Source organism: Eschscholzia californica, unplaced genomic scaffold, assembly GCF_041429995.1.
Source record: "Eschscholzia californica isolate CP2 unplaced genomic scaffold, dmEscCali1.0.p SCAF_6, whole genome shotgun sequence".
Taxonomy (NCBI): Eukaryota; Viridiplantae; Streptophyta; class Magnoliopsida; order Ranunculales; family Papaveraceae; genus Eschscholzia; species Eschscholzia californica.
Genome location: NW_028238483.1, coordinates 4,983,756 through 5,005,078, shown reverse-complemented (window position 1 = coordinate 5,005,078; position 21,323 = coordinate 4,983,756). Strand labels below are relative to the sequence as shown.

At 38.1% G+C, this 21,323-nt stretch overlaps 1 protein-coding gene across 1 annotated transcript; it reads left to right on the top strand.

Annotated features, from left to right (window-relative positions):
- Nucleotides 1-2,239: 2,239 nt before the first annotated feature.
- Nucleotides 2,240-21,114, top strand: LOC147530943 (heat shock 70 kDa protein 4-like). Its single transcript, XM_086651023.1, has 3 exons — nucleotides 2,240-2,638; nucleotides 17,759-17,967; nucleotides 19,274-21,114. The coding sequence occupies exons 2-3, from the start codon at nucleotides 17,760-17,762 to the stop codon at nucleotides 20,950-20,952; spliced, it is 1,887 nt and encodes a 628-aa protein (XP_086507149.1). The 5' UTR covers nucleotides 2,240-2,638; nucleotide 17,759; the 3' UTR covers nucleotides 20,953-21,114.
- Nucleotides 21,115-21,323: the final 209 nt, after the last annotated feature.

Sequence of the window (21,323 nt, the reverse complement as noted above, 5' to 3'; positions counted from 1 at the left end):
ACATGTAGCTTGATAATTTAAGTCAGCAGAAGACCTAAATTAGTTTTCCAGAATAGAAAACTGAGAAAGATGGAAACATTCGTTTTTCCCGAAACTAGACAAGAGGAATTAAATTCTTCCAGTCCATTATGTCCATACGCATGCTTCAGGAATCCATCGACGGATTATAGCACACAAGAGTCGGAATCTTCGATTCACAGAGGAAATCAAAGTAGTTTTGATTCCTGAGGAATGAAGAAATTCTTGAATCACGAAATTTCAAGAAGGTAAGTGGGAGTAACAAACCTTACGGGTCCGTATGCAGAGTACATACAAAAGATTGAGTACGACATAAGATGTTGTATAACCGTAACGAACTGACTCGATGAAAGGACCACACACAAGGATGAAATGCCATTTTGGGCATCGTAGATCTATAAGCATAGATCGAAAAGATGATAAGATTAAAAGAACTCAGTACGCTGAGACTCTTGAGATCCAAAACCGAAAATCTGAGACTCAAAAAAGTCTAAAAGAATTTCGACCCAAAAACTCATGACAGAGAGCGTTGCAAGACTCGGAATCTAAAAGACACCGATGAGCAAACACACATGAGAGAGACACCTATGTACGAAAACATAAAGTCAATCATGTCAGACATGATTAGCATTTACACATCCAAATTCAGATTGAAAACTTAAAACACTACTTAAAACATCCTAGAAGGCTAAAGGATGAAGTAGTACAAGAGTTGAAACAAGTCATCGTAGCAAACTTCCAGACATAGAAGGAAAGTAGGCTAAAAGTGTTTAAGCCGGGAACTGCTGCAAATTCTACATAAGAATTAAAAGCCTTCACTCTAGTAAAGGTTACTAGAGTCAAGATTGAAGAAAGCAGACTTCAAATTAATTGATATTTTGCAAAGTTTGAAACCGACTACAATGGTAGTCGAACTAAACCGTCACCTAAGACAAAGTATGAGATTCATACACAAGTCTAAGGCATGAGGTATATTTTGAATAAACCTCGACATGTAAAACTAAGCAAGTAAAAGAGTTTTACGGAAGAGGCTAAGATTTACAAACTCTAGTTATCGGAAATAATTTAATTATTTCACAGTCGTCTGAATTTGATTTAGTATTTAAACGACAGTCCGCAGATAATAAAACATTCTGAATAGGTTTGTCAGATACGTGATCTGATGAATGAAACCCTATTAAGTGAACTTCAAATATTTATTATCATCTCCCTAGTCCAGGTCGTTGCTTGGACAACAAACGACTAAGGAAGACTAGCACGGAAAGTCGATAAGATAAAGCAGTTTCATGGGCAATAGGAATAGTGTATTCAATTCGACTACGTGGGTGTGTAAAAAGGTTTATACACTGGATAACCCTCTAATGAGAAGTACATCACTCGTGATGAACTTCAAACGCTTCTCATTAAGACAAAATTGGAGAGATTCCTCAAAATATGAGTGCTCCACTCATCTTATGTAAGGAATGCCCAACTTTGGTTCCGTTAAACGCCGCGCCGTAAAAGGAGGTTATAAAGGTAGATACTGGGAAGGACAGGATAGACATGAAGTTAAGTGGGAGCGCAAGAATGGATTGTGTCATCCTCACATTAGGTACAAAATGTCTCAAGGCCACTTGATGAGTTGACGAATGAAAATGCGTGGCCATGCTCAAACGGATTAGGAGTTAATCGTTTGTCTTTTACAGTTGTACTCGGATATCAAGAAAGTCTGAATGACGTGACGTATCAGATGGGATACAAATTGACACGGGAATCGAGCATTGCACTTGTTCTAAGTACAAGTGGTAGTCTGAAGGAGATGTCCTTCAACCAAGATTGCAACGCGAGCAATTTGTCGGCTAGGACAATTAATGAAGAAGATCATCAAGTCCGATTGATTTAGGGGTCGTAGTGTTTAGCTAGAAACCAACTACGATCGTCGAATTACGTAGTAGTTCGCGGCTAACTTCGATCGGATCCTACAACGGGTTACACATAACAATGGGTATTTAATCGGATATATGACTAGTGGGAGTGAGATATAACCATGTGACTGTCCCATAAACATATCTTATAGGCCTAAAGAGAATTTAGGCAAAAGATAGCAAAAAGGCCCGAAAACGGGGTTTTGGGCCTCAACCGATTGGAGCACTTTTAGGGCTCGAATTGGGCTGAAAATTGGAGGGTCGGTTCATTATGTTAGGAACAATCAATATGTCAATTTTGGCTGGGTTTGGACGTCACCTCCTCAAGGAATTGAGAAAATATCAACTAGTTGTTATTTTCGACAATTTCCTTAAATCTTATTCTAAAGGGTCTTATAGGAAACCTAATTGGAGGTGGATTCTTATTAAGGTTCTATATAAAGACTCTTAGGACAGAGAATAAGGTGTGGAATTTCTCTCTAAGCTTTCTTACTCTACCACATCAAATAGAGAGGAGAAAGTGAGCTAATTCCCAAGCTATCAACTAGTCAAGTAAGAAGAAGGTGTTCTTCTTATCAAACCACCATTGGAGTGCTAACAAGCTTTCAAGGAGGGAGATTAAATACGCCGTTCGGTGTCCCAAGTAAAGGAGTGTCAATTGGAGCTCTTGGTCTTCTTTAATCTATTGGAATAGTTCGAGGGAAATAGCGATTGAGGTAATCATCTATTTCGTATTAGTTTAATCATTAGTTTATGCATGATGATGTTGGGGCCATACTAATGTCAAGACATGAGATGTCTGAGATTCCACTTATACGACATTAGTACACATCACAATACTCAACAGAAAGATGATGATGGGGGAAGAAGATGATGAATATATTTCTTTTAGGTGGTCGGCCAGAAATTACTGGCCGACGGGCGACATTTTTGCTGAAAGATGAAGAGGAAGAGGTGGGTGACAAACACCCTCAAACTTGTTAAGAAAAATAACCTAATTAACTTGTTCAGGAATATGAAGATAAACGATGCGAAAGTAAAAGTAGAGACTCCAAGATTATTTAACGTGGCAAAAAACCCCTCCAAACTAGAAGGTAAAAAACCACGGGACCTAGTCCAGAAATCTTCCACTATAATGATAATAATGGGTTACACAACTCTTCACCAAACCTATGGTGGATAAACTGAACAAAGAAACAAAGAAATAAAATCTCTTACTCCTTAGGATTTGAACAAATCCTAGATTCCTAAAGGTTGAAGAAGATAACCACAAACTAAATTGCTTCACAAGATTAATAATCTTCTTTTCTTCAAACCAATATTCTGCTTTTTCAATCTCTCTTGAAATAACCACTTCAGAAATCTCTCTTTCTCTGACTTCTCTTTGTTCTGGAAGTTGTTGTCATCTCTCTTATCTCTCTCTAACCTGAGAAGATATATCTGAGAGGATTCTCTTGTAACTCTCCCAACTGGGAGCTCCCAACTGGGAGGATACTCTCTAACCTGAAAGTATGAATAATTTCTTCCCTTTCATTCCCTATTTATAATGATAAGTAAAGAGGTATTCTATTAGAAATAGGATTCCTTTTTAGGCTAGAAATAGAAACTTTTATTTCTCCCTAAATAAGGAATAAGGGAAATCCTATTCTAACTAGGAATCCTTTTTATATAAGGAGGGACCCCAACAAACTCCCCCTCCCGACTCATGAAAAGGACCCACCATTCCAAAGACAACAATACTACTATTTATGTAGCTCATGCTTCCCGTTGAACAATCTTTTTGCCATCATATCTGAAGTATTGTCTTCTATATGGATTTTCTTGATTTCCAACACTTTTTTCTTCAATACGTCTTGAATCCGCTGATCAATCACATTCCAACTGCATTCAACTCTTATTCACGAATTCGCTTGCATCATGTGTAAAGTGCACTACAGTCTCTCTTCCATATTTCTGAACGATAAATCTAACCTTAGCTCTGGTACCACTTGTTGGGAAAAATAACCTAATTAACTTGTTCAGAAATATGAAGATAAACGATGCGAAAGTAAAAGTAGAGACACCAAGATTATTTAACGTGGCAAAAATCCCTCCAAACTAGAAGGTAAAAAACCACGGGACCTAGTCCAGAAATCTTCCACTATAATGATAATAATGGGTTACACAACTCTTCACCAAACCTATGATGGATAAACTGAACAAAGAAACAAAGAAATATAAATCTCTTACTCCTTAGGATTTGAACAAATCCTAGATTCCTAAAGGTTGAAGAAGATAACCACAAACTAAATTGCTTCACAAGATTAATAATCTTCTTTTTTTCAAACCAATATTCAACTCTTTCAATCTCTCTTGAAAGAACCACTTCAGAAATCTCTCTTTCTCTGACTTCTCTTTGTTCTGGAAGTTGTTGTGTATAATCTCTTCCCTTTCATTCCCTTTTATAATGATAAATAGGGAGGTTTACCAAAAGAAATAGGAATTCCTTTTTAGGCTTGAAAAAATAGAAACTTCTATTTTTTCCCCAAACAAAGAATAAGGGAAATCCTATTCCAACTAGGAGTCCTTTTATTATAAGGAGGGACCCCAACAAACTCCCCCTCCCGACTTATGAAGAGGGACCTACCATCCCCAAACCTGCAACACTGCTACATAGCTCATGTTTGCCTTTGGGTAATGGTTTTGTCATCATATCTGAACCATTGTCGTCAGTATGGATTTTCTCGATCTTCAACACCTTTTCTTCAAGAACATCTTGGATCCACTGGTGGTATCTCACATTTATATGCTTGGACTTGGAATGGAAACTAGAATTCTTACTGAGGTGGATGGCACTCTGACTGTCGCAATGAATAACATAATTATCTTGTTTCATACCAAGTTCTTCTAACAGTCTCTTCATCCATAACATCTCCTTGCAACATTCTGTAATGGCAATATATTCTGCCTCTGTAGTAGATAAAGCTACACACTTTTGTAATTTAGATTGCCATGACACTGCTCCCCCTGAAAATGTAAATAAGTAGCCTGATGTGGACCTTTTAGAGTCTACATCCCCTGCCATGTCTGCATCTGTGTAACCGACTAATACTGGCTTATCATTACCAAAACATATACGAGCTTTAGACGTACCTCTAAGATACTTCAGAATCCACTTCACTGCTAACCAATGCTCTTTGCCTGGATTGGCAAGAAATCTGCTTACCACTCCAACTGCAAATGCAATGTCCGGTCTTGTACACACCATTGCATACATCAAGCTTCCTGCAACTGAAGCATAAGGAATTTTCTCCATTTCTTCTTTTTCACTTCTAGTTGATGGACACTGATCACGAGTCAACTTGAAGTGACTGGCTAATGGACAACTCACTGGTTCTGTTTTGTCCATATTGAACCTTTCTAGAACCTTCTCAATGTATCTTTCTTGTGATAGCCAAAGTTTTCCAGCTTTCCTATCACGAGAGATATGCATGCCAAGAATTTGTTTTGCTGGACCCAAGTCTTTTATATCGAAATACTTGTTTAGTTCCTTCTTTAACCTGCTAATTTTAGTAGCATCCTGACCAACAATCAACATATCATCAACATAAAGTAGAAGTATAATCAAATCTCCATCAGGAAATTTATGAACGAAAACACAATGATCTGAAGCCGTCCTGTGATACCCTTGATCCTTCATGAATGATTCAAACTTTTTGTACCACTGTCTTGGTGCTTGTATCAGCCCATATAAACTCTTCTCTAACTTACAAAACAAGTGTTCCTTACCTTTAACTTCAAACCCTGTTGGTTGTTCCATATACACATCTTCCTCCAAGTCACCATGAAGGAAAGCGGTCTTGACATCTAGTTGTTCAATTTCTAGGTTCATACTTGCAGCCAATCCCAATACTAATCGTATAGAGGACATCTTCACCACCGGAGAGAAAATCTCATCAAAATCAATACCCTTCTTCTGCCCAAATCCTTTCACCACTAGGCGTGCCTTATACCGTGGTTGTGAATTTCTTTCTTCGGTCTTGATTATGAAAACCCACTTATTTTTAAGAATTTTCTTATTCTTAGGTTTTTCAACCAACTTAAAAGTGTTTTTTTTATGCAATGATTCAATTTCATCTTGCATAGCTTTCAACCACTCCTTCTTGTGTTCATCATCTAGGGCTTCTTCATAACACTGTGGTTCTCCACTATCTGTAACAATCACATACTCGTGTGGAGGATACTTGGTAGATGGTGCTCTCTCTCTAGTCGATCTCATCAATTCAACTGGTGGTTCATGTTGAACTTCCGTTTCTTGCTCAACATCATCACCCATAGGAACATCTTCATGAGCTTCATCTTCATGATTTTGTTCTTCACCTGCATTATCATGCATAACCTTAGAAGAGATATGTGGATCTAGATCAATGAGATCATTACTATGATTCCCACGTTTCTCAACTTTCCCGAAGTCCTCAATAGTTTGATCTTAAAGAAAGACCACATCTCTACTTCTAATAATCTTCTTATCGACTGGATCCCATAACCTGTATCCGAATTTCTCATCTGCATAGCCTAAAAAGATGCATTGCTTAGCTTTATCATCAAGCTTTGCTCTTTGATCTTTAGGTATATGCACAAAATGAAGGAGTTGAAGGAGATGTCCTTCGACCAAGGTGACAATGCGAACAATTTGTCGGATAGGACAATTGATGTGGAAGATCATCAAGTCCGATTGATTTAGGGATCGTAGAGTTGTAGCTAGAGACCAACTACGATCGTCGAATTACGAAGTAATTCGCGGCTAACTTCGATCGGATCCTACAACGGGTTACACATAAGAGTGACAAATTGATCTAGGATATGACTAGTGGGAGTGAGATATAATCATGGGAGTGTCCCATAAACATATCTCATAGGCCTAAAAAGGAATTAGGCAAAGATAGTACAAAAAGGCCAAAAACAGGGTTTTTGGGCCTAGACCGGTTCGGGTACTTCTAGGACTCGGATTGGGCTGAATTTTGGAGGGTTAGTTGCTGATATAATAAACATTATATCTGCCAATTTTCGTGGTGTTTGGGCACCTCCTCCTTAGGGAATTGAGAAAATACCAATAGTTGCTATTTTCGACTATTTCCCTAAATCTTATTCTAAAGGGTGTTTTAGGAAACCTAAAAGGAGGTGGATTCTTATTAGGGTTCTATATAAACACTCTTAGGGCAGAGAATAAGGTGTGGAATTTCTCTCTAAGCTTTCTTATACTACCACATCAAGTAGAGAGGGGAAAGTGAGCTAATTCCCATTACTATCTATCTAGTCAAGAAGAAAGGTGTTCTTCTTCTTCCAACCACCATTGGTGTGCTAGCTATACAACAAGGTGGGAGATCAAATTGATTGCTCGTGTCCCAAGTAGAGGAGCTACACTTGAAGCTCTTGGTCTTCTTCAATCAATTCAACTAGTTCGAGGGAAAAGCGATTAAGGTAATCTACTATCTCCATTAGATTAATTACTAGTTTTGCATGTGATCCTGGGAATACTAGTGTAGACATTAGATGTCATATTTCCGCTATAAACACTAGTAGAAGGGTTTAAATCGCTACAGTGGCGTCAGAGCCTCTTGCCATTAACTAGTTTTTGCTAAGAATCGAACTAATTAATATGCTTAATAGTTTGAAAATTGAGTTTATAAAAGTATTTTAAAAGATGTTTTTAAAAGTATTTTAAACTCATAATTTGATGGGATTCAATAAATTTTCAAATTGAGAATCAAATTGATGATTAAAAGTGTTTTAAAAGACTCAATTTCATTGAATTTCAAACTAATCCATGCTTGATTATGTTGATAGTTATATTTAAAAGATTTTAAACATAAAATTTGATTAATTTTGAATTGGATTCAAAGATTTTTCAAAATTGATTTCAAAATTGTTCTTTGAAAAATTTCAAAAACCTAGATTTTGATTAAGAGTTGTTTTTTAAATTTTGGAAACTTTTGAAAAACAAAGATTTGGAATTTTAGAAGTGTTCTAATAAGAGTAGTTTTGAGTTTGGGAAACTCTCAAAACAAATTTGGAAAATTTAAAAGTTTCTAAAAGTTTTGAAACCTTTTAGAAGTGTTCTAAAAGAAATTTCAAAAATTTAAGAAAAGTTTTAAAATTGGAAAATAGCAACTTAAAGTTGCATAAGAAAAAAAAAAAAAAAAAATTTCTTTTTGGAAACTAGGGTTTTGAAAAACCCTAGTGTCCGGCCAGGAAGCTTCCTGGCCGGACCAGAAGCTCTTGGATGCGTCCTCTGGACGCGTCCAGAGCAGCTGCTGAGACGCGTCTTGAAGACGCGACCAGCAGCTGCGACAGAAGCTTCTGGACGCGTCTTTGAGACGCGTCCAGAGCAGCTACTAAGGACGCGTCTTAAAGACGCGTCCAGGTCGCGTCTAAGACGCGTCCAGGTCGCGTCTAAGACGCGACCAGCAGCTGCGAAGGAGCTTCTTGGACGCGTCTAGGACGCGTCCAGAGCACTCGACCAGACGCGTCTCGGAGACGCGTCTGGGAGGTTCTGGGTGTCTCGGACTAGTCCGAGACACCTAGTGCTGGTCCGGTCCAGTACCAGACACGTCTAGAACGCGTCTGGTACATGGACTAGCGTCCTGGCTCCGGCCAGGACGAGACCAGGCCTTGATAGGCCTCGGCCAGGACACGCCCGGCCCTATGGGCCGTGCTATGTCCGGACCTTGTCCGAGCCCTTTTTGGGCTTGGGCCGGGACTTGTCTAAGACTTGTCCCGGGCTTTTTCGAGGCTTTTCGGACCACGAAAAGGGACCATCATTCGAGTGGGAGTTTTTGCCAAAAATTATTTTCCGATTCCAACCAAATAATTCCAAAATCAATTCGGGCCATCCAAGAGCTCAAAACGGATTTCTCTTTAAATTGATTTATGAAATCATTAAGAATCGAACCAATATTTTTTTTTCCGAAATTGACCCGGGCTTTCTCGAGCCCAAAACGGAGTTTTTCTAAAAGATGATTTTAATCATAAAACATAAAACCGGAAAGCACCATTAGTTGAATTCTTCGAATTTAGACTTAAGGTCCGCAATGTGACATGTGATGTCAACAAAAGTATCTCCCAAGATAATCATGCATATATAATTCTTAGCCTTGATATATTATATGATTGCATGTGATGTGAATGCGGGAAACTAGTATGGCCATAGATTTATTTCCTTATTCTTGTTTTAAGCACGGATGGGTGCATGCTTTGTAATTAATTTTAATTTCAAGTTTATACGATCTGCGAATCGTTAGAGTCTTGTAATTAGAGTTTAGGGTCTATGAGTCCATTGAAGAAACTCGAGGATGAAATCCAAAGGCGAGTGGGAGAAATCAATGGAGGTTCAAAGATGGCGATCTAAGACGAACCAAAAGGCGAAACAAGAAGAAAACCAAGGGTGATTAGATATTCTAGGTTAGGGGCCATACTAGGATCCATGTCTGCTTGATTTACTTTCTCGCGCGCATTTACTTACTTATTTACGCTTTATGTCGTGGATGTTAGTTAGGCTAAATAGTTCACTATAACAAACGCCAGACTAGCGTAAAAGTCCCCAAAAGTAATCTTGAGTAATCGCCTATCCAGATTAAGACACTCGTTGCGCCCTTGTTCGAGGAAGGTGGGTCGGCCTTCGCAGAGTACCTCCTCTACCTTGGGACAATGCGGGTAGGCCTATAGAAGAGGCCTACACGTCTAAATGGTTCTACTCAACGAGATCAGCAAGAGAGTCTTGGATACTCGAGGCAAAAGGATTGATTAGTCATTCATTAATGAAATCTATTAACCAAGAGTCATAAGGTATGATCAGTGAAGGAATTCACTCACCCGGAACGACGGAGTCAAAGGGTAGGGCCTTCGTCCGCTTTACTTCGAAGAACTGGGGTCTTGGAATCACTTATTCAATCGGGAACGATTTTTATTGAATAATGTGGGAAAACTAATGTTTTTCAAAAACGATAACGAGTTTTAAAACTTTGCCATTTCTTTATGTAGTTTTAAGATGACACAAACGATTTCAACATTAAATCACACCTAAGGGAGGTGCTGATCCACTTCCTAGAATGGAAGAATGAATCCGAGAATAATTCTCAGATTCAAAAGGAAGGTCACTAGAATACCCAATCCCAATGTTGACTCATACAAGAGAAGGTCAAAAGCCATTTGCAAGCAATCGTATAACATTCTCTTTGGAAGAATAATGAATGCTAGCATAACCATTAAGACAAACTGAGGAAGAATTTCCCACAGAAGTCATAAATGGAGAGGTACGAGACCTCCAAGGCAATCTGAAAGTCATCCTAACGGAAGACAACAGAATACATCTATCACCCAATTCAATATTGATTGAACAAAGATAGATAAGACCTTAGATGAGTCACTCAGGTTGTTACAAACAAACTGAGCAGAACATACGGGAATATCCAGTCTAAGAAAGGTTCTTGAGATTTGGTACAAAGAATCTAAGAAATAGATTCAAAAGGGCAAAAGGATCAGTCAAGTGAGACAAACATTTGATCAAAGAAAAGTAGCTACCGAGTACATGATCAAGAGTATTTCTCATTACTGTGAATGTTTCTGAACAATGGCTAGATCATTTAAAAGGAAACTACCTTTAGCACCTAGAGGACAAAAGGAATGGAATTATGAATTCCGATTCCGTATCCTTGTTAACAAAGTTAAAAACAAGTATCGTAAAATTCCTTCATCAGGTATTTAAGACCAGATGAGCGGCTCAGTGGGAGCTCAAGGAAATCACATACTTGACTAAAAGAAGTAAAGATCCAAGAGGGAGCAGAAGCAGTAATGCTAGGGATGCTGAAAGGGATCAAAGTCTTCTTTTAGACACTGATCTAGCTTAGAACTTAATAGTGATTATTTTGTTCTTCTAGAAACGTCTGATGTTTTAAACCAGTGATAAAATTAACTGAAGGTTAACATTGATAATGGCTAAAATCAAGAGATTCAAACTCATTAAACTTCAGCATTGTCAATTGGGTCTTAAGGACTAATTGACAAAGTCACCCTTTTCAAAAGGCATAAAGACTAGTAATCTATTAGGACTCATACGGTGTTATGCAGACCTATAAGTTTACTTGCAGAAGCTAACGAGAGAAACTTCAAATACGTACTCTGACAACTTCATGAAGTATGGAAACGTACAAATCATAAAGTATAAGTCAGAATGTTTGAAAGGTTCAAACAAAGTACAAACCGAAATAAAGAATCACTTTGACAAGATAGTGAAAACTTGAGTCAAACACTTGATAACCATCAAAGGAGTTGAGAAACAGTTTCCCAACTCTGCTCCATGGAACACATCCGACGGATGGTGGATTCAGTGGGAGCAATCGAACATTGCTATGCATAATTCGATCAAAGATGGGTTTAAGCCAGTCTTCTGAATATTTTGGGACATATTCTATAAACGATTGTTTTCACACTTACCAAAATTCCGTCTAGAGCTAAATTTGTAAAAGCATTACAAAACTAGCTAATATCTGACGCAATTTCTTTTAAAAGAAATTTGGGCTTCTTCCATAACTAATCAAGAGAACAAAGTGTTTGTTGCTCATGATAGTATTCTTCTAATAATTAGCACACCTAGTAGTCTGGGAGAAAACACTAATTATTAATAGAATAAGTGGGAGAAAAGTACAAGTCGATTTAATTCGATCATGAGAAAAATCATGGAGGGTCATGAAGAACAATCATGAAACTTGTACAAGTCGATTAAATTCGACCAAGAGCAACAAACTGCGACTCCTTGGAAAAGGAAAGGTTAAAGATATGATCTTATAAACCCACCGCACAAAAGCGAATGTCATTCGCCGGAGAACTCTCAAAACAAGTGAAAGTGTCTCTAAAGGAATATCTCAAAGTAGTTGAGAAAATTCCAAATTGTTGTTCAAAAGCCCTAAAAGGTCAAATCTCAAAGACACAGTTAATAAAGGTTATTTCTGAAGAGATAAAAGACCTGCGCAGAAACGGAAACTGACTCTAGATTTTGGCTAGAAGCCAAAATCATCGTGGAATCCATATCTCGTCAAGACATGAAGCTTGATAATTTAAGTCAACATAAGACCTAAATTGGTTTTCCAAAATAGAAAACTGAGAAGGATGGAAACATTCGTGTTTCCCGAAACGAGACAAGAAGAATAAAGATTCTTCCAATCAAGTTATGTCCACAAGCATGCTTCAGAAATCTATCGGCGGATTAAAAGCACGCAAGAGTTAGAATCTTCGATTCAAAAGGCAATCAGAGAAATTTGATTCCTGGAGAATGAAGAAAATCTTGAATCACGAGTTTCAAGAAGGTAAGTGGGAGTAAACAAACCTTCCGGGTCCGTATGCAGAGTACATACAAAAGATTGAGTACGACATAAGGTGTTGTATAACAGTAACGAACTGACTCAATAAAGGACCACACACAAAAGGATAAAATGCCATTTTGGGCATCTGAAGATCTATAAGCATAGATCAAAAGGATGATAGGATTAGAGAGACTCAGTACGCTGAGATGCTTGAGATCCGAAACAGAAAATCTAAGACTCGGAAAGTCTAAAAGAATTTCGACCCAAAAATTCATGACAGAGGGCGTTGCAAAACTCGGAGTCTAAAAGACACCGATGAGCTAGCACGCATGAGAGAGACATTTATGTTCGAAAACATAAAGTCAATCATGTTGGACATGATTAGCATTTAAACATCCGAATTCGGATTGGAAAACCGAAACACTACTTAGTACATCCTAGAAGGCTAAAGGATGAAGTAGTACAAAGTTGAACATGTCATCGTAGCAAACTTCCAGACATGGAAGGAAAGTAGGCTAAAAGTGTTTTAAGCCAGGAACTGTTGCAAATACTACACAAAGAATTAAAGGCCTTAACTCTAGTAAAGATTACTAGATATTATCAAGGTTGAAGATAGCAATCTTCAAATTAATTGATAATAAGCAAAGTTTAAAACCGACTACCACGGTAGTCAAACTAAACTGTCACCTTAGACATAGTATGAGATTCATACACAGTCTAAGGCATGAGGTATAATTTTAAACCTCGACAAGTAAAACTGAGTGGGTAAAAGGAGTTTTACGGAAGAGGCTCAGACTTACAACTCTCGTTATCAGAAATAATAAGAATTATTTCACCAGTCGTCTAAACTTGGTTTAGTGTTTAAACGACAGTCCATCGATAATAAAACGTTCCGAATAGGTTTGTCAGATACGTGATCTGATGAATGAAACCCTATTAAGTGAACTTGGAATAATTATTATCAAAAATCCCTGGTCCAGGTCATTGCATGGACAACAATGACTCACGAAGACTAGCACGGGAGTCGATGAGATAGCGCAGTTTCATGGGCTATATGAATAGTATATTCTATTCGACTACGTGGGTGTGTAAAAGGTTTATACACTGGATAACCCTCAAATGAGAAGTACATCACTCGTGATGAACGTCAATACTTCTCATAAAGACAATTGGAGAGATTCCTCAAAACATGAGTGCTCCACTCATCTTATGTAAGGAATGCCCGACTTTGGTTCCGTTAAACGCCGCGCCGTAAAAGGAGGTTATAAAGACGGATACTGGGAAGGACAGGATAGACATGAAGTTAAGTGGGAGCGCAAGAATGGATTGTGTCACCCTAATCACATTAGGTACAAAGTGTCTCAAGGCCACTTGATGAGTAGCAACTGAAAATGCGTGGCCGCGCTCAAACGGATTAAAAGTTAATCGTTTGTCTTTTACAGTTGTACTCGGATATCAAGAAAGTCTGAATGATGTGACGTATCAGATGGGATACTAAATTGACACGGGAATCGAGGCATTGCACTTGTTCTAAGTCCAAGTGGGAGTCTGAAGGAGTTGAAGGAGATGTCCTTCGACCAAGGTGACAATGCGAACAATTTGTCGGATAGGACAATTGATGTGGAAGATCATCAAGTCCGATTGATTTAGGGATCGTAGAGTTGTAGCTAGAGACCAACTACGATCGTCGAATTACGAAGTAATTCGCGGCTAACTTCGATCGGATCCTACAACGGGTTACACATAAGAGTGACAAATTGATCTAGGATATGACTAGTGGGAGTGAGATATAATCATGGGAGTGTCCCATAAACATATCTCATAGGCCTAAAAAGGAATTAGGCAAAGATAGTACAAAAAGGCCAAAAACAGGGTTTTTGGGCCTAGACCGGTTCGGGTACTTCTAGGACTCGGATTGGGCTGAATTTTGGAGGGTTAGTTGCTGATATAATAAACATTATATCTGCCAATTTTCGTGGTGTTTGGGCACCTCCTCCTTAGGGAATTGAGAAAATACCAATAGTTGCTATTTTCGACTATTTCCCTAAATCTTATTCTAAATGGTGTTTTAGGAAACCTAAAAGGAGGTGGATTCTTATTAGGGTTCTATATAAACACTCTTAGGGCAGAGAATAAGGTGTGGAATTTCTCTCTAAGCTTTCTTACTCTACCACATCAAGTAGAGAGGGGAAAGTGAGCTAATTCCCATTACTATCTATCTAGTCAAGAAGAAATGTGTTCTTCTTCTTCCAACCACCATTGGTGTGCTAGCTATACAACAAGGTGGGAGATCAAATTGATTTCTCGTGTCCCAAGTAGAGGAGCTACACTTGAAGCTCTTGGTCTTCTTCAATCAATTCAACTAGTTCGAGGGAAAAGCGATTAAGGTAATCTACTATCTCCATTAGATTAATTACTAGTTTTGCATGTGATCCTGGGAATACTAGTGTAGACATTAGATGTCATATTTCCGCTATAAACACTAGTAGAAGGGTTTAAATCCCTACACAAAAGCCCTGCAACCAAACACCCTTAGGTGTCCATAACTGACTTCTTTCCCAGCCCACACTCTCTCAGCTACATCTCCATCTAATGGTGCTGAAGGTGATAAATTGATCAGATAACATGCAGTACGCATTGCCTCACCCCAGAAGCTTTTAGGCAGCTTTGCTTCTGAGAGCATACATCTGATCCTCTCCACAATAGTGCAGTTCATGCGTTCTGCTACACCATTTTGTTGTGGAGTTTTTGGAACTGTCTGTTCATGTCGAATACCATGGGTTTTGCAATACTCTTCAAACGACCCGATGTATTCTCCTCCATTGTCAGTGCGAATGCACTTTAATGGTTTTCCTGTCTCCCGTTCTACCATGTTGTGGAAATTCTTGAAAACTGCAAGTACCTGATCTTTGGTCTTTATGGCATATGCCCAAACTTTCCTGGAAGCATCATCTATAAAAGTAACGAAATACAAAGCACCACCAAGTGTTTTGACCTTTAAAGGTCCACAAATGTTAGAATAAACAAGCTCCAAAACACTGGATTTTCTTTCAGATGCATTCCTTTGAAAAGAAACTCTATGTTGCTTTCCTACTAAACAATGAGAACAAGTGTTTAAATTTATACCTTTTACGTTCGGTAAGTCTTGTCGTTTAGCAAGGATTTGAAGTCCTTTCTCTCTCATGTGCCCGAGTCTTCTATGCCAAAGATCAGTGGAAGAATCTTTTTCAACTGCATTCAATTTCCCTTTACACAGTTTTACTTGAGTCCTGTATAAAGTATAACACTTCTTCCCTCTTGCTATCACCATTGACCCTTTTGTGAGCTTCCACTTTCCATCATCAAAGTGATTGTGGTACCCTTCATCATCTAATACTCTGGTAGAGATTAGGTTATATCGAAGATCTGGTATATGCCTCACATTCTTAAGAATCAATGTACTCCCTGTGCTCGTCTCGATTTTCACTTCTCCAATTCCTACGATTTGAGAAACCTAAGTTTCCCATCCTGACTTTGCCAAGGTCACCGGTTCTGTAAGAGTTAAAGAAATCCTTACATGGAATAACATGATACGAAGCACCTAAGTCAACCAACCATATTGTTTCTGGTTCTGACTCAGTCATACTTAAGCAAGTGTCTCCACAACCTGAGAGTAAGATAATGTCATCACCTGAGGCAACTACCGCAACATTATCTTGTTTTTCATCATCCTTTTTATTTTCCTTCTTTGGTTTCCTGCAATCACTCTTGTAATGACCCATTTTTCCACAACCAAAACATCTAACTTCTTTCTTTGGTTTTGATCTCCCCCTTGACTAAAAGTGCCTCTGAATGAGACTCGTCTGACGATGATTTCCTTCTTGTTTCTTCATTCAACAAACTACTTGTTACGTGATTCATACGCATTATGCCATCAGGAGCAGAATTGCTAAGAGACACCACCAATGTCTCCCAACTATCTGGTAAAGAATTTAGAAGAAGTAAGGCTTGCAACTCATCATCCAAAACTAACTTCATTGCAGAAAGCTGGTTTACTAGACTTTTCATCTCATTCAAGTGTTGAGCAATTGAGGTTCCTTCTTTATATTGTAATTTTCCTAGCTTTCTGAACAAGTAAGCCTTTTTGGCAGCTGTCTTCTGATCATATAATTCTTCTAAGTTCCTCCATAGACTAAAAGCGGAAGTCTCCGTCGATACATGATAAAAAACACTGGGTTCTACCCATTGTCGAATAAATCCAACAACCTTACGATCTAATACCTTCCAGTCTTCTTCATCTATCTTCATTGGTTTTGTACCGTGATTTTCAATGGGTGCAGCTAGGTTTTTGCAGTATAACAAATCTTCCATTTTTGCTTTCCACATCAAGTAGTTTTCTCCATCTAAACTAATCATTCGATTAGTATTCACTTCCATATTTCTGAACAATAAATCCAACCTTAGCTCTGATACCACTTGTTAAGAAAAATAACCTAATTAACTTGTTCAGGAATATGAAGATAAACGATGCGAAAGTAAAAGTAGAGACTCCAAGATTATTTAACGTGACAAAAAACCCCTCCAAACTAGAAGGTAAAAAACCACGGGACCTAGTCCAGAAATCTTCCACTATAATGATAATAATGGGTTACACAACTCTTCACCAAACCTATGGTGGATAAACTGAACAAAGAAACAAAGAAATAAAATCTCTTACTCCTTAGGATTTGAACAAATCCTAGATTACTAAAGGTTGAAGAAGATAACCACAAACTAAATTGCTTCACAAGATTAATAATCTTCTTTTCTTCAAACCAATATTCTGCTTTTTCAATCTCTCTTGAAAGAACCACTTCAGAAATCTCTCTTTCTCTGACTTCTCTTTGGTCTGGAAGTTGTTGTCATCTCTCTTATCTCTCTCTAACCTGAGAAGATATATCTGAGAGGATTCTCTTGTAACTCTCCCAACTGGGAGCTCCCAACTGGGAGCTCCCAACTGGGAGGATACTCTCTAACCTGAAAGTATGAATAATTTCTTCCCTTTCATTCCCTATTTATAATGATAAATAAAGAGGTATTCTATTAGAAATAGGATTCCTTTTTAGGCTAGAAATAGAAACTTTTATTTCTCCCTAAATAAGGAATAAGGGAAATCCTAGTCTAACTAGGAATCCTTTTTATATAAGGAGGGACCCCAACAAAACTTGGACATTGCCTCTAACTATACTTGGTCCCCCTCTTTTGACCAAGTTTTGGGCAAAAAAACATATTGCCAGTAACAACTTGGGAATCTTCCAAAATTAAAAGAGAAGGACAAATTGTCCATAGTACCCTTTCGTCTAAAATTGGAAATTACCAAATTGGAATGGAATTCCTAGAGTTGTAAACCGCCCACTCTGACGGCAAAAAAATCGAACTTACATTCTCGACACACAAAGCTATTTATTACTTCCATTACTCATTGTCAACTAAAGTAAGTACTATTCTTTGCAACTCAAAGTTTCATACTTGATCGATTAGAATGTCAGGGAAAGGTCCGGCGATCGGAATAGATCTCGGCACAACTTATTCTTGTGTGGGAGTTTGGCAACATGATCGTGTTGAAATCATCGCTAATGATCAAGGAAACAGAACCACTCCATCTTATGTCGCTTTTACTGATTCCGAGCGTTTGATCGGAGAAGCTGCTAAGAATCAGGTTGCCATGAATCCGATCAACACTGTTTACGGTAACTTTCTATCTTCCTGTGATCTTCTACTTTTCAAATTTTTTATCTTCCTTTTTCTTATTGTCTATAACTCTGTGCTGTATAATAATGTTGTATATGATGATTTATAGGGTTTATATTGTTCACTTCATCTCTTCTTATACTGTTTGTTATAATGATGAATCTGTTTCCGTCCATAAATTGCTCTTAAACTATGTATAGAGTCGATGGTTTTTACGTTCACATATGATCTTCACTCTTCCGTCTCCTTTGGTTCACTTTAGGTTAGAGTATTAGGTTAGAGTATCAACTAAAAGTAGAAGTACTTTTACTTTAATGAAATACTTATATAAAAATAATTTTAAAAATATATTTAGTAAAAGTTCTAAGAGTTGGTTTGATAAAATAATTTATTTTCTATTTGTACCTTTTATTATTCTTTTATAGAGATTCTTGATTTTTTTTAAATATATGTATGATTTTCTGTTATTATAAAAGTAAATTTAGCAAAAGTGGTGGTGATAGTGATGGTTGTGGGGGTGGTGGTGGTCGTCGTGGTGATTGAAGTGGTAGTTTTGTTGGAGCCTTGGGGGTATGGTGATGGAAGCCTGGTGGTGCTTGAGATGTGGTGGTGGTGATATAAGTATGGTGGTGGTTGTGGTAAAGGTATGCTGGTGGTGGACATATGGTGGCGGTGGTGGTGGAGGTGCAATGGTGGTGGTGATGGTGGCGGCTGGAGATACAATGGTGGTGGAAGTGTGGTGGAGTTCTTATTTCGGTAAACCGTAAGTAGACGAAAACAAAGATTAACTCTTAATATGTTGAAGTAACTTAACTTCGAAGTCAAAAACAAAAAATTTAAACTCAAAAGAAACTCAAATTTTAACTTAATTAAGTGAGGTTAAAATTTTTTGTTTTGTCAAACTAACTTTTTTATTTTTTCTCTAGATAAGTTTATAATTACTTCATATTGTGTTTTCAAAGGACACATTAGGCATTATTGGTTCTACCTCCGAGTCAATCTAACTCGATTTTCCGGAATGTAGTTGGCTGTCTAAACACAACCTAAGTACGAATAGCTGTTTCAGGTTGAGTTTTTGCCCATTTTATAGTTAAACAAGAGTTCAGATTCAGACGGGGCAAATGAATCTAATTAAAACAATGCCAAAAAAAACATCACCTTTGGTTGATTTTACTTTGTTACATTTGTTCTGTTTCGGCTATATATATGGAAAATTGGCCTCTTATGACAATGTTTGTAGGATTTTTGCAGCTACCAAGCTCTCTGTTCAGTTAAATTAAACAATATCTTGAACAAAAATTGCAGATGCAAAGCGTTTGATTGGAAGGCGCTTTAGTGATGCCATAGTTCAGGCTGATGTTAATCACTGGCCTTTCAAGGTGGTTCGTGGACATGGTGATATACCCATGATTGTTGTCAACTACAAAGGCGAGGAGAAGAAATTCTTCCCCCAACAAATCTCTTCAATGGTTTTGATTAAGATGCGTCAAATCGCTGAAGGTTACCTCGGATCAACCATTAAGGATGCAGTCGTTACTGTCCCTGCTCACTTCAACAATTCTCAACGTCAAGCTACTAAAGATGCAGGACTCATTGCAGGTCTAAACGTTATGCATATTATCAGTGAACCAACTGCCGCTGCCATTGCTTATGGTCTTGACAAGAAAGCATCGAGTGCCGGTATAAAAAACGTATTGATTTTCGATCTTGGTGGTGGTACTTTCGATGTTTCTCTTCTCACGATTAAAGAAGGTATTTTTGAAGTTAAAGCAACAGCTGGGGATACTCATCTTGGTGGTGAAGATTTCGACAACAGAATGCTTAATCACTTTGTTCAAGAATTCAAGAGGAAGAAGAAGATAGACATTAGCGGAAACCCTAGAGCTTTACGAAGATTAAAAACTTGTTGTGAACGAGCGAAAAGAACTCTCTCATCTACTGCACTAACAACAATGGAAGTGGATTCTCTATTCGAAGGTATCGACTTTCACACAAAGATTACCCGGGCTAAATTCGAACAACTTAACATGGATTTGTTTAGAAAATGTATAGAACCAGTTGACAAGTGTTTAAGAGATGCTAAAATGGATAAGAGTAGTGTCGACGATGTCGTTCTTGTTGGTGGATCTACACGAATTCCGGAAGTTCAAAATTTGTTGAAAGATTTCTTCAATGGGAAAGAACTCAGTAAAAATATTAATCCGGACGAAGCTGTTGCTTATGGTGCTGCTGTTCAAGCAGCGATCTTGAGTGGTGAGGGTAATGAGAAGGTTCAAGATATATTGCTCCTCGATGTCACTCCTCTGTCCCTAGGGATAGAAGTCAAAGACCATCTCATGTCTGTATTAATCCCAAGAAACACCGCCATTCCCACCAAGAAAGAAGGCCTCTTTTCGACAGTGTTCGACAACCAAACCAGTGTGGCAGTCAAAGTTTACCAAGGCGAAGGAACGAGACCCGTAGATAACACCTTATTGGGCAAATTTGTGCTTTATGGCATTCCTCCAGCTCCTCAAGGCATACCAGAAGTCAAAGTCTGTTTTGATATCGATTCCAATGGTGTGTTGAATGTTTCCGGGGAAGTCATATCAACAGGACATAAGAACAGGATCACTATTACTTACGATAACGGAAGATTATCCATGGAAGAAATAGTGAAGATGGTTCTAGAAGCTGAAAAATATAAATCAGAAGACGAAAAAACTAAGAAGAAAGTTAAATCGTATAATGCTCTTGAGAAGTACGTTTATAACCTGAAGAGTACAATTACTGGAGAGAACTTCTCGAAAAAGATTGGACGAAAAGATAGGAGGAAGATTGAAGATGCTGTTGATGAAGCTATTCAATGGTTGGATAGTAATCAGTTAGCCGAAGCTAATGAATTTGATGATAAAATGAAGGAGTTGGAAAGTATTTGTCATCCCATTATTGTTAACATGTATAAGGGAGGAGGTGGTTCTGATATGGGTGGAGGAGCCATGTAGGTGTTGATGATATTCTTCTTTAGGTGGTGGTGGTGGCGGTGGCTGAGGAAGTGGATTCTCACAACATGTGAATAATTAGTAGTCAGTGTTCAGTATTCAAATTATGTGTTCTGATTTTAAACAATTTTGATGAATGAAATAGTCATAGATTTTGGTAGTTAAGTTGGTTATTTGCTTACAGCGGGTTTGGCCCGAAAATCTCAGTGGGCTATGGGCTCAAGCGTTGGCTCCCAATGACTTGGGCTTGCAGTTAAATTGGGCTTTATACAGCCCATTATCGGGTGAAAGTACTCATAGTACAAAAGCATCTTCGACTCTTTTTTTTTTGCCGCGGCTTTGGGGCATAAAGAAAAATCTCCGGGAAATAAACA

What these genes read in the sequence shown, in the direction of transcription:
- LOC147530943 (XM_086651023.1), top strand. Translation starts at nt 17,760, where the DNA reads ATGTCAGGGAAAGGTCCGGCGATCGGAATAGATCTCGGCACAACTTAT. An exon ending in TCCGATCAACACTGTTTACG is followed by an intron (nt 17,968 to 19,273) that starts GTAACTTTCTAT and finishes CAAAAATTGCAG; the next exon opens with ATGCAAAGCGTTTGATTGGA.